This window comes from Seriola lalandi, unplaced genomic scaffold, assembly GCF_002814215.2.
Source record: "Seriola lalandi dorsalis isolate HSWRI2012SDOR001 ecotype SW California unplaced genomic scaffold, Sedor1 jcf7180002054478, whole genome shotgun sequence".
Lineage (NCBI taxonomy): Eukaryota > Metazoa > Chordata > Actinopteri > Carangiformes > Carangidae > Seriola > Seriola lalandi.
The window spans coordinates 607,302-621,386 of NW_019525031.1; the positions used below are offsets into that span (position 1 = coordinate 607,302).

A 14,085-nucleotide genomic window follows, 5' to 3' on the forward strand; every position below is an offset into this window, starting at 1 on the left:
CTCTCTTGTCTGCACACTTAAAGCTTCTGTCCTGAGGCACTAGTCAGCCGAGCAGCCACTCCACTGTTTACAAGCCAAACCTGCTGCCAAATACAACTCATTTTCAGAGATAGAAACAGTGGTACTGTTCTGCACAACAAGCCTGACTTTAGAAAAGCTCTCTTCTCTCATCACTTGTGGGCATCAGAGCGCTGCCTTTTTTCTTTTTCTCTTCTTTTTTCTTTTTTAAGTAACAGACAAACACGAAAAGGTTTGAGAAGGTTCGTCAGAAAGAGAAACACCAGTTCAGTTACACTGAAGTGCTCGCAGTGCCCCAATGCCCTCCTGTCTGTTCTCATTGGCCATTAACATGACTCTTTCAGTTTCCGACCTCTGCCTCACTTGGAAGATTGCACTTTACATGGCCATCTTTTTAAAAAGAAAAAAAAAATGGAATTTATTTATTCATTGATTCAGTTCCTTTTTAATGGGGAATTTTATTTATTAATAGTAAGGTTTTTTAATAATGGTTCTGGCTTGATCGTGGGTTTTGAATTTCCACCTTAGCAGACAGTTATAAGGAGAAAAAAAAAAAAAATTTGGTTTGATTATTCACATTGTATTGAATATTAAATGGTGATTTTTTCATTGTGTAACATAAGAACAAAAAGTCGTTGAATGCACAAGCTGAGAGCAAAACAAATGGGTTCCACCTTTTTGTCATTTTTATTTCATTTTTCTACGATGTCTGTGACCTGAGTTTGAGAGACTAAAGCTTTTGTGTTGGACCAGAGAGACTTTGTTAACGAGGACGGTGAAGTCGTGGTTTCCTTTTCTACCTTATCATGCCCTTTGTTTGTGATTGTATCCAGATCAAAGGTCCTGTATGTGACTTATTCACTGTTTGCAACTGTAACTGTTGAAATGTCCATTTGTTTAAGTCTGTTATACTCAGTGTTATGTTTGTAATAATTTTCAGTGGAAACAGTGCACTCCCGTTGCAACTTTTTGTTGTGGGTGAGATTTTTCCACTGGTTTGACAGAGATTAGTGCTCATATGTTTTTTAAAACTCTGGTCAAGCACATTATCTGCAACACTTGTACAGAGGAGTAGGGTTTGTAAATAAAATGAACGTCTAAATTGTATGTTCATATGTTGGTGTATTTCTTTCCCGACACCTCAGAGCTGTGCATGGAGGCGTGATTGTGTCTGCTCTGTCATAAAAGCTCCAAATGAGTGTTGCACATAAAGCCTGTCTGCCATTGTTTTTGGTGCTTTTTTTTGAGTTTTTAGTTTCTTTGAGATGGCTGTCCATTACCATACACATTTCAAAAGGCCTTTCAAAAACATAAAAGAGAATTTGCTCTTAGTTTTTAGTTCTTATTTAACCCATTGCATAAATCTGGTACCTGGCTGTGATTTATCAGTGGGCTCACCCACATCTTTTTATTTATTTATTTATTTTGTTTGTTTGTTTGTTTGTTTGTTTTCATCAAATCTATGAGAGATCAGCAGCACAAGAGGTCAAAAGACTTTCCCTTCTTCACTAAAATCTTCAATGGCAGTGAAATTCCAGCAGTTTCTTTTCCAGTTATGTTGGGTCTTCATCTCATGATCATAACACTCTGTACATTGTTGGTGGAAGTATGTGCACATCAAAGTATTCTCAGCTCATATCTATATACAGTATATATATATATCCATATAACAGTTTTTACTTGAAATTGGCCTCACTGTCATGTCTTTTAAGTGGAGCCCTGAATGCAAAAATATGCTTCATGGTTTCAGTCCTCGCTCACCTGTAACCTCTGTGGTAAGTACACATTTAAAACTTTCATTCAGGTGGGGTGAATAATTGCATTTTTGTTAACCTGCACAAAATCAAGATCAATATCCAAGTAAAAGAAATATCTGTTTGCCAAGCGTATTTAGATCGAACCATGCGGCTGTGCAACGGAAGTGCACTGTACAGAAATATTACGACTGCTGCCTCTGCTGCTCTTATAGATCCACTTTTCCCACGAATGATTTGACTCCCGATCTAATTCTGTTACTCGGTGAGTTGCAATGCATGGGTTTAAAAAATAATTGTTTAAAGGGACAGTCCTCTCAAATTTGACTATACTGTTTTCAGATGTTCTTAATGTCGTGTGTTTTGCCTGACCTCGTCCTCTAGACTTGATTAAATCGCACAGTGCATACTGTCAAACAGAATTGTGCCATATAACGTGAATATAACAGTTTACAGATTTTAGAAATTTGTGCGAACTTTCCCTGCAAACGTGATTTTCTTTTTTTTGTTTCTTTTCTTTTTTCTTTTTTTTCTTTTTTGATGTGGAGTAATGAAAATAATTTCTCCGAGATCCGTCGGTGATATTCATGGTTGTCGATCTCTTTTTGACCTTCAGGAACTTGAGACGGATAAGGAAGTGCCAGAGAGGATGGGAGCAGCTGCAGCAGGAGAGAATGACCAAGGCCCCGTTGGAGAAGTCGCAGGACGGAAACAGTGAGCTGAAGATGGAGTGCATGTTCAAGCTCAACTCCTACAAGATGGTCTACGTCTGCAAGTCGGAAGACTACATGTACAGGCACACGGCACTGACACGGGCGCATCAGGTAAACACAGAAGACAGTTTAGTTAGTTAAATAATAGTGTACTTTATATTTGTTTCTATTTTTCACCACCAGTAACAATTACATCCACAATTACTTCCTGTTATTCAGCTGGTCGTCCTTTAAATTAAATCCCATCAGGAGCCACGTTGTTGTATTTTAAAGTGAATGTCTGAGTTTTTCCCTCGTCAGAGGCTGATAGATGGAAACATGCTCATACCAATATGTAGGACTATTTGGTAACTAAATACGACGAGAGAGAAAAAATTAAACGACCCCTTAAAGCTCTTGAAATAAGCTGTAGTAATATCAGCTACAGGAAAACATTGGCTTTCTCTGTCTGTCCTGTTCAATGTCTGTTTCTATTACAGACCATATCCTGTGTTTCAGCTGTCCAGAACGAAATCTGTCCTGTAGTAAGAGACACATTTTCACCAAAGACGTAGGATCAGATCTTAAATCTGTTGGACGTAATGTTTTGTATGTTGTATTCTTAAAGCTAGCTAGCACTTCTTGTCCCTAAAGGATAAATACAGATTTCTTTTCCTGCCTGTCATTACAACCAAAGACGTAGAATAACCTTCAGTTTCCTGCAGTCCAGTGGATGTATATTACATTAGCTGGAATATAAGACGATGTTTTTAAGTCTGTTTGTCGTCTTGTTGTCCAGGATTAGTCAGCAGAGTTTTGTTAGCCCAGTTTAACCTGCAGGAGTTGCTCATGCAGCATGTTCTGCCTCCACAGAGGAACTAAACCACGACAGAAAACAAATTCGTAGTGTGTCTGTGTTTTTACTGCAGCAAGGAACCAGGGAGGGAATCTGTCGCACAGCCAAGAATTACAGCTGTCACAGGATGAGCTCAAAAAGAGAGAGTGAAACATGCCGACTGTCAGAAAATAATTTTGATGACGTCCAGGCGTTTGACAGGAGAGAGAGTCTCGTTGATTTAATGACATCTCAGGGAAACTTTCCAAACAGAACAAGTGTAAAAGTCTTTTTCTCAAAAACAGCTGTTGGAGAAGCGAGGTCGTCATGATCAGGTTTGTCCCGTATTCAGGCCGATATGGTGCATTTTGTGTCGATCATTTACTACCTGGATGACTGAGATGATTCTCTGTAGATGTGACTTACTGTGACCTGGTCCCAGAGGATGAGCTGTGTCCTTCTGCCTCCTGTCTCTTTCAGTCCCACCAGCGGGTCAACACACGTCTGCACAGACGCTTCCAGGCCTGGCTGGACACCTGGGCTAAAGAGCACGTGACCAGCGACATGGCTGCTGAGAGCCGCAAGTGGCTGATGGGAGATGCACGAGAAGGCCTGTTGTCCTGCACCACCACTTGCAACCCGGAGGTCCTCCATTATCTCAACGTAAACAAGTACCGGGTGAAGTACAGAACACTGTAGTCTCTCTGATCTGAGGGAAAACTGTGGCAGTGAACAAACTGCCAGCGGTGACTTATAACACACAACCTGCCGTCACCGGATCCAGTTGCCAAAATGTTTTGGGTTGTCGATCCAGAATTTAAATGGGATGTAAAATTTTCCACTTTTTTGCAAACGTGTCAGAACTTATCGGGGAACTCTGTCATAACTTTTAAAGCTTACGCAGCAAATGTTGTAGAACCCCCCCCCCCGTCTCAGAGGAGCCATTATAATAAGAAATGCAGATTTCTTTTTACCTGAGGTGAATACAGAGAGAGAAAACACTCCTTACTGCGTCTCAGTCCACACTTCAAACAAACAAAAACCAAACTAGATAAGCATTTCATAACAAACTCAGCAACTTCAGAATGAAATGAATTAGAATTTGAAAAGAAATAAAAAGAAACAACCTCAGATTTTCTCTCAAGGTAGCAAGAATAAGTCTCCGCTACCTCGCTTAAAATGTATGTACTCGACTCGGACTCAGCTGTAAAACTTGTATAGCCTGTGAATGTTTCCCCTTTCGGTGGTGAAGGTGCTGTAGTGCACTATATATATTTTAAAAACATCTCTGGCAACTGCTGGGTACATGTGCAATGCCAGCAGTGTGTATCAAGTATAATAATTTATGACCGCCCAAACACTTAGTGTAAATATGTTGTTTATATCTAGATTGTTTTGTTTTTCTTATCAAATGTCATTTATGTGTAGCGTACGTCAACACTCACATAGAATCGATCTTTAGCTCCAGGTTGCAGAGAAGTTTATTAAGAAAATGCTCAATTTTAAGTGTTTTTTACCAAAGGATGAAATATTAGACCTTTTTCTGTTTGTGGTCTGTTGAACGTGACGTTCCTAAAGTCTTTGTTTAGTAGAAGAAAATGTCCCATTTTATACGTGTTTCCAGCCCTTTCTGCGCATTTCTACCTTCTTCAGTATCAGTATCACTCGTGGTTTTAAGATGATTGAATGTAGCTGAGCAGCAAATTCTCCTTTTCCTTTTTGAAAGTTACAGCGTGTGTCCGTTTTTCAAAGTACTTCGGTCTCAACAGAACTATCAACTCTTATTGTTTTCAAACTATCTACCAAATGATCAGACTCTGAGCCGCAGGGTCTCGTAATGTAACGCACAGAAAAAAACCGCGTACGTGAGTTGTGTTTATTTTTTCTAAGCGCAGTGTTGAAGACGAACACTGCCTGATGTATAGTAGGTCTATATGTGAATGTCAGCCGTGTGACTTGTGTACAGTTTAAAGAGTAAGAAAACAAGCGAGCAATAATTCCTTCGGTCGCGGTCTCTCAAAGCTATCGGTTTGTATTTCCCGCTGAAATACAAATGTGAATGTTGTATTCCCTTTAAAGAGGGATGTAAACTTAAGGATTTTTCTTTTCTTCTTTTTTTTAATCGCCTTTTCCTCTCTTCAGTTTGTTTAGTGAAACTGGAATTGGCCGTGTAGATATTGTAGTTTAGGAAAGTCGACACATGAGCAGCAAACGTTTCATTAACATTAACCATTAAAAGGAAATCAGACCGATCAGTATCATTTTCTTCAGGATCCTTCAACAGGTCAGTCACACAACCAGCTGCAGACAATCTCGGAACAGTTTATTACGTGGGTTTTTATTTTTATAACTACACTGTGTTTAATATGGAGAAACCGAAGGAGGTCCCGGGAGCTGATTGTACATACAGACATCATTTGTACCTCGTTCAATGTGTCTCTTCTCTCGACTTTTACGATGTTGTACATGAGTGTTAGTATGGTGTTTGGCATTAAACTATCCTTTGAATAGACAGAATCTCTCAACGTTGACCACTTCCTTTTTCTTTTCTGCCATTGTGTTTTAAGTTTTATTCATTTCACTTTCCTCTTTAAAAAAATGCCTTCAAGGTTATTAAAAACAAAAGTGTCTTTTAATTTTACAGTGACGGTAATTTTAGTTTATAAAATTTTTTGTGTGTGATTTTAGCAAAAAAAACCAACAAAAAGCCAGAAAAACTCGACTATTATTGTTCCAGTTTGGTATTTTCTTTAATTGGATAATCCATAAATCCATTCATCCAGTTTCTGCTGCTTTTCAAGGTCGTGATAAAAAGATATGAGCTGAAATTATTGTTACACAGAACGGAGGAGCTGGAACTAAAAAAAAATAATAATAAAAAAAAATGTGATACAGATGTCAATAAATTCATGAACTAAATGATTCAGCATTTCTAAATGAAACAGGTATTAAATTCAACTCTGTGTGGTATTAGAAACAGAACTGAAGGTTTTCCCTCCAGAAACCCTGTGTATGATACGTGCCACTTATTATTTATGAGAGAAGAAAGTCTGGAGTCCGCACACTGGAGCTCTAAAGCATGAGTTGAACAATATCACAAAAACAAATCATACTTTGATCATTTCATTTCCAATGCAAAATTATGTACAAAAATGGGGGAAAAAAAGCAGCTGGGAAAAAAAGAAAATGCGAAACACTGAATGTGAGAAACATCATCAGAAATCTTTATGTGAAACTTCTCACACTGACTGATTATTTGTTGGACATGGAGCTCTGCTACGCACGCACGTAGATCCTCGTGCACATCACGTCGTCCGCTCCAAAGATCTGAAACAAGATTGAGAAGAAAAAGAACAAAGCCTCATTATCACTTCATCAGCAGAATCGTCTTCACTGATGTTTGTAGCTTCTCAGATATGAGGATTTGAAACTGAATATCTTCGGCTCTCGGACTGTTGATTCAGACTAAACAAGACGTCGCCTTGGTCACCACGTCTCTTTTTCTTTTTACATTTTATGGACAAAACAGTTAAAGAACCAGTGGGTAGTTTTAGTGGCATCTGGTGGTGACGTTGCAGATTGCATCCATATGAATACCCCTCCCCTCCCCTCCCCCCTCCCTTTGTGAAACTACGGTGGCCTTCAGGTAACATAAAGCCGGTGTTTGGTTTGTTCATTCTGGGCCACTGTAGAAAACGTGAAAGATGAAACACAATTCTTAGTTCCAGGGGATTGTACATTATATAATCTATTATAACATGTAATATTTTAAAATATCTCTACAAAGTTCAGTATTTACTCCCAGTGGATACAGAAGTTTACAGGAGAAAATATAACTTTCAGTGGAGGAAGAATTCAGATCTTTTACTTCAGTAGAAGTGACATCACCACGGTGAAAATATACTGTCACACATAAAGTCCTGAATTCAAACTGTTACTCAAGTAATAACATCAGGTTAAGTTTTATTTTATTTTAAAGTGCCCATCACTAATATATATATGATATTACTGGATTATAACTAGTGATGCATCATGTCTTTAATCACTTTAATGTTGCAGGGGATCATTTGAATTACTTTATACACTGCTTAGTATCTTACAGTAACCAATAATAATCGATGATTTATTACTTGATTATATTTTTATTAGAAAAACTAAAAGTAACTAACTCTGTTTAAATAAATGTAGATGAATAAGAAAAACAGTATTTCCCTCTAGCATTAAATGGAAATACTCCAAATTGTACTTGAGTAACTGTCCTTTGTACGACTGTGATAAAAACTGTTCGCTCGTCAGCGTCTCGCTCTGACACGTGGCTCGTAGTCTCCAGATATCTTGATAATACCATGGTAACGCCGTTATATCTCCACCAGCTCTTGTGTAACATACGGACTAATATGATCTGAATTCGTCTGTGCCGGAGAAACAGACGTGACAAAGGCTGATATGAAAATGGGAGTGAAGTGCAAAGATTTATGGGTGTCCCCGGGGCGTAGCATTATGGGTAACTGCACAGCGCCACACATCATCATTAACTCGGGCAGGGGTGGGGTTAGCGGGCCGGCGCTGATGTGAGACGGCTCCATCTGGCGCGTGGTGCGTTGCCGAGGGAGACATTAACCCGGAGGAGACATCAGGGTCCAGCGGTGTCTCTCAACGGCGTGATCAATGAGACCAATTAATGAGAGGACACACAGATCTGGACCAATCACAGACGCACGATTTCATCTAATCGCACGAAGCTTTTAAAAATCGATATGTATGAGGCTCGAAACGTAAAGGAAGTTAGTTTATCCTCTTTTTAACTGCAGACTCCCCAAGTGGTCATTACCGTCCACCCGTCTTAGATCACAGTAACTCGCCACATGTTGTCCTCATTAAACCCGACGTCCATCCATCTCTCCCCGGGAGCCTAATTGCTTCATCTGGTGGCCGGTGCTTTTTTATTCAAGATGAATTCTTCTGTTTATCCCGAAGGATCGATCGTACTCTGCTCTGTGAACAGAGAGTCAAGTCGTCGGTAGAGGACGGGGTCGTCTTAGGTTGTAGTTCCTTTAGTGGCGACAGAATATTAAACTGGTGCTTTCCATAACAGTAGAGGGGGGGGGGGGGTTAATTTAACTTTGTTTATTTCTGTTCTCTTCGTTAAAGACGTGAAACGATGTTCTGACGACTCCACCCAACCTGTCACAGCTGTACTTTCAGTTCCTGACCTGTGCCGTGCTACGGTTGGATAATATTTATGAATTATATTTATTGTTTATGTCGTGTTGACACTGGAGGAAATGGCAAATGAAGTATAATTAAAGAGGCTAGCGATAATTATTCTAAACTCCCTACATGTTTGTGAAAGACGCTGTTGTCTCTCGGTGAAATACACGGACTCTAGGAAAATAAAGCCTGAATAATAGACTATATCAATTAAAACAAAAATCATATATCAATATTGATTTTAAAGAATCCAATAGTCATTTAGCCCGAAGTTTTATTTTTCCAGCCTCACTGTTTTATGTGATTCATTTGTTTATTTTAATATTTTAAAATAATTTTATTTATGATGTGGTTTTGTTTTCATTTAGTTTCCTCTTTGTGAAACAGTTTGTGACGTTGTTTTGACAGTTGCTTTATAAATAGTTTATTTTTATTATTTCACAGTTGAAAGATCGAGGTGACGGCGCCCTCTGGTGGACAAACTCTAAATGAAGTCTGAATGAGTCACATCGCCCTTCTAAAAGATTTATAAATGGTTTATGATTAGGTTATTAATCCGGTTGTTAACAACAAGAATACAGACCATAATATGTGTTGGTACTTTGTGAATCTTTGTCTATTTTTTTAACAAATATTCAGAGCCGTGGTCAATTGGAAATCACAATGTTTTTAAGGGAATATTACAGGAACTTTGAGACTCATGCAGTCATGTTTTTAAAGGTAAGTGATGTGTTCAGGTTCCGACCTCAGCCTCATATTTCTGCTTCGACATCATTCTTATCTTAAAAATCTAAATGAAACATGAATGTAGGTGCGATAAGAGGGAATATATATCCGACCCCTCCCTCCTCGCTGGGATCACATTTAAACTCTTTTCTTTTGACAGTCCAGGTTTTTTCCCATGACTCAGTCCCCTGCGCCTCTCAGGTTACAGCCTATCAGTCCAACACGGACACACGTACACACCCTTATCTTAAATAGAAAACACATTTGGTCCTGGTCTGAAACCGCTTTGTCTCAGGGATGTTGATTTCCCGGGAACTGGAGGCAGAAGTGTCTCTGATGGATGCCGGATCCTGAACGGCAGCGTCTAACAACAAACGTATGTCGGGGAAAAGTTCATTTATTCCTTGGACATCTACTTTCAGTTTCCCGCCCGTGCAGCCTGTTCCTGCAAACTGCAACAAGCTCTCGGCCTCTCGTGTCATTTTTCTTCATGTGCATCATTCAGACATCGGATCAACATCGAATAACAAACGTCACCTACATGTCAGAACCGCCTTAAATATGATTTTCTGTAACAGATACAGGCGTGTTTGTCCACACCCTTCTCTGGCAAAAGAAAGAAATACAAGAAATGGATGATTGCTCCAAGTGGCCATGGGAGTTTAGGACATTTCTTTGGAGCTACAGAGTGTTTTGTAAAAATATTGACATTTTCACATCTGGTGTAACCACCCAGTCACGGCCTCTGCCTCTGCTGTGGTTCATCACTGGGAACTCAGACCAGAGGATGTGAAACCTCTCTCATGTTTGGACAGTAAATATGAAGCTGTGTCTCTCGCTTTGTTTAGACTCGTACAAAAACCCATTACTGATGAATCTACTGATTATTGTCAGCTTTTGGTCTTCAAGATGTCCGCAAATGATTTTTAAACAATTGCATGTTACAAGTTCCCGAGATGAAGTCATTGAACGTCGTGTTTAATCTGATCAACGATCCAACGGAAAAAACAAGTTTACGTTCCCAGAGGACTGAGAAAACTAGAGCGTATTCACGTTTACAAAGCTGGAACCTGATTTCGTCAATTAACTGTTGCAGCTGCAGTATAAACAAAAGGTCAGCAGAGTCTCCAGAAAGTAACTGCTCCGATACAATTAAACCAACGAGAACAAACGGATTAATGAGCCGCTGCTCAGCTGATTCTGTTCCTTTGCACAGAGCCAGGCTGGCTGTTTCCCCGTTTCCAGTCTTGATGCTAAGCTAAGCTAAGCTAAGCTAAGCTGAGCTAAACGGCAGCTTGGCAGCTGAAATGTGAAAGTATTTGTTTAAGGATAGTTGGACAAGGATAGTTTTAACACAAGTTGAAGACCGTCTCTGTAGCCGGTGCCCCATGTGCTCAGAGCGAGAGAGAGAGAGAGAGAGAGAGAGAGAGCTCCAAATCTGACACCTCATCAGACTTTGCAAAACATCCAAACATCTGTTCATCGATCTGCAGAGACTTTAGATGGAGGCTTCCTGCTGTGAGCGTTTTGGATCCACAATCTTATGAAAGAAAACACATTTTCCAGAGAGAGAGAGAGAAAGGACGTGTGATTCTGAGGTGGCAGACTTAGAAAGGTGATGATCTCTGGGTACGATCTGTAGATTAGATGAAGTCTACGCCGTCTTGCATGTGGCCCTCTCTGTTCTTATCTTTCTCCATATCTCTGGGTACAGTGAAAAATGAAAAGGCCACTCACCAGCACCAGTTCCTCCCCTCTGAGCTCTCGGCTCCAGAAGGTCTTGGGGCCGTTCCCGCTCAGCAGAGTCTGTTTGCAGTAAATCTTGTTTTCTGTTTCCCAAGTGGCCAAGCTCTATAGAAAAGCAGCACTTTAATGAGGTTTTCTTATATTTATCCCGTCAGTTTCACCTGGTTAACAGGAGGTCAGCAGTAAAAACACAAGTGGTCGACAAGAGGTCAGTTTACTTCCTCTCTCCTGTCTTTGAAGGTTCACACCGGACTCTCCTGCATGTTTTAGCCCGTTTACTAATGTCTAAAGCAAACGGTTTAGTTTTTGTCAGATTAGTTGTACAAACATGTAAACAGTTTTCTGACTCTTTCATGGTGCGTTCAGGTGCAACATCCCAGACTTATCTTGAATACAAGAAGCTAACAAACTCACACCCTTCTCATGTTGTATGTCCATATTTTTCTTATTCTTAGAGGGTCAGCAAGACGAGCAAATATTTCAGAATAAAAGTTCAGGCAGTTAATTAAGATTACCTTACACTTTCTGCCGTCCACCGTCTCCTCATTAAACTCCTCACCAATGAGGAAGTTGATCTCCGTGGTGCGGACTGTGGTGGAGGTCTTGATGTAGAACTGCTCGCCGTTCTGCTTGATCTCCACGTGGGGCTTGGACGCGGCGGCCACAGCTACGGTCCTCAGCATGGCGTTCACACCTGGACACGGGAACACAGACACACCTGTGAATATTAAGTAGTGCCGACGAGTCTGTAAAGCAGTAAATGGATAAAACGGACAAGTAGAAGACCCACTTTCTCCGTATTTTATCGTTTGACATCGAGGCGTGTCACCTCATATTTTTGCTGTCTGCCTCTGGCGCCAAAAAACGTCAGTGTTTCAGGGACGGAGCTAATTTAGCAGAAACGCTTAAAAGGGTTTTTCTATCTCAAAACAAATGACTTTTTATTTGTCGGGAGAAGAAATCACTGCACAGAGATGTTGGTTTCCATATTTTAAAAAACCAGGAGCCTCCAGCAGCTGCAGGAGAGATGGTTATCAGCACATTGTGAAAGCAGAGTCAGTGACAAGGTGATGAGAGCCAGGAATGCTTTGTTTGGCTCTCCTGTAGATGTGATGGAGTCTGTCTCCAAATGAGTGGAAAAACTATCAAGTCACACAGTCGCAGTGCAAACAATTAGAGAGGGAACCGCTTCAGTCTGTTTCTCATCTCTGGAGGTCCGTCACTCAGACACTCGGCATCTGTTCGTGTAAAACAAGACGAGTTTGTCTCCTTCTCTAATTAAAACCAGTTGTGCTGCACGTTGTTCAGTTTCCTGGAACCTGCAGCTAAAAAACCTGCAGAGCTCAAAGTCTCACAAGCAGTTTTTACATATTAAAATCTAAAAAAGAACTTTCTAAATGAACCTTAATCCGTCCGTCACCCAGGTGTCTACAGGGCAGATAATCCACCTGTGACGAGCTCATCCATCTCATCTTCAGTCCCTGGATCATCTCTAAAGCCCTTCTCACTAAAACACGTTCAAACCTTCACAGAAGAGAGAGCAGACCGTCCTCACCCAGAGCTTTCAGCAACTCATCGAAATTCTCGCTGCTTTTCATTTTCCAGCTTCCTGTGAAATTGGCCATTTTTCCTTCCTGTGGGGTCGGGTCTGCGTTCAGCCTTCGCCTCCTGTCGTCTGTCGTCTCCTGCGCTCCCTTTCTTCAGGCTCTTTCTCTCCCTGCGTTCCCTCCTCCTCCTCCTCCTCCTCCTCCTCCTCCTCCCTGTGTGCAATGATCCCACTCAGCAGCCTGAACCCCCTCCACCCCGGCTTCCTCTCCCACACACGCTTCCTCGGTGGATTATTCTCATCACAGATTTCTTTTAATGATGGAGTTAAATCATGTTTTGGTGTGAAGGACTTGCTGCCTCATCTCTGACACTTAAAGGCTTTAGACTAAATATCTGTATAAATCCCAGTCAGATCTCAGTCAGTCTTATTCACTGATTTCTCATTGGCCCCCGCGGCGGAGCAGAGGATCATCTACTCTTCCTTTTGTACGGAGGGTGTGGAAGTTGGTTTTAAAGGGTCAGCTCATTCAAATGCCATTAAAAAAATTACATATTTTCTCACTTACCCCTAATTGCACCTAGTCATGTAGACGGTTTGGGTTTTATTTGCCCAGGGTTGGAGATGAAGCATCCAATAGTATCCACAGAACTCTTCTTCATATATTTTATTTGAAGTATTTCATATTTTTTTTACCAATTTTTGACTGTAAGAGAGAAAATGTCTTTCACCTCCAGTGTTAGATGGTAGAGGAATAAATCTCAGTGACGGATGTTTGACCGGTTTTGACACTGAAACTTAAAGGACGGGTTCAACACTCGTATGATCTTCCTCCAATCGGATAAAGACCAGACTGAGATAGTTCTGTTTGGGAACAAAGAAGGATGAAAGTGAAAGTGATGGGCCTCCTGACCTTATTAACACACTTCACGTCTTCCAGAGTCGATCATCACGACGCTCTTCTTCTTCTGCTCTTACTACAACTAAGAGAAGAGAGGACGTAGCTCCAGGTGTCAGGTCTTTGACGGGCTTCCATCTGATACAGATCAATTCAAAGATGTATTTTATTGTCTTCAGAAATGTTCCACATATAGGAACATTATGTGTGAGAGGTGTGTGAGGAGGTGGAGGAGCCCAGAGTTAAGACAGGTGACAGGGTTTCTGCCTCTCTGCTGCCCCCTGCTGGAAGATTACAAACCTGCTCTGTTCGACTCGGCCTCCATTTCATCTGTTCATCTTTGCACTTTAATATAGATATTATCTGTGTTTTTATACTGTTTTCTTATTGTGCTTTCACTTTCCTGTGTGTGATAACGTACAAACAGCCCCTCCCACCTGCACAGTGACACAGGTTCTGAGAAGAGATCCTCTCTGCGGGTCGGGGGAAGAAATGAGGGACAAAGTCCACAGGCCGAGATCTGAGTTGGAGTTCAGCTGAAGTTCATACGAAGCTTCTGAAGCGCGAGTCGGACAAATCCAGTGTTTTTCTTCCGAAAGTTTCAGTCGTTTCAGTAGAAAAATTCTCACTTTATGTTGCTGTTGTTTCGCCCACAGCTC

At 40.8% G+C, this 14,085-nt stretch overlaps 2 protein-coding genes across 3 annotated transcripts in view; one reads left to right on the plus strand and one right to left on the minus strand.

Annotated features, from left to right (window-relative positions):
* Positions 1–5,816, plus strand: part of LOC111659425 (paired amphipathic helix protein Sin3a-like) — a 16,636-nt gene extending 10,820 nt beyond the window's left edge. For both annotated transcript variants that reach the window (XM_023412379.2, XM_023412380.2), the window contains exons 20-21: positions 2,389–2,596; positions 3,780–5,816. In XM_023412379.2, coding sequence (XP_023268147.1) covers positions 2,389–2,596; positions 3,780–3,998 — 427 coding nt within the window. In that variant the 3' untranslated portion in view covers positions 3,999–5,816. The remainder of the gene's footprint in view (positions 1–2,388; positions 2,597–3,779) is intronic.
* Positions 5,817–6,024: 208 nt separating this feature from the next.
* LOC111659421 (cellular retinoic acid-binding protein 1) lies at positions 6,025–12,677 on the minus strand. The gene is made up of 4 exons (XM_023412376.2): positions 12,538–12,677; positions 11,498–11,676; positions 10,974–11,087; positions 6,025–6,626 (listed from the first exon to the last, which is right to left on the minus strand). Exons 1-4 carry the CDS (start codon positions 12,605–12,607, stop codon positions 6,576–6,578), a joined length of 414 nt encoding a protein of 137 aa, XP_023268144.1. The 5' UTR covers positions 12,608–12,677; the 3' UTR covers positions 6,025–6,575.
* Between the last annotated feature and the right edge of the window lie 1,408 nt (positions 12,678–14,085).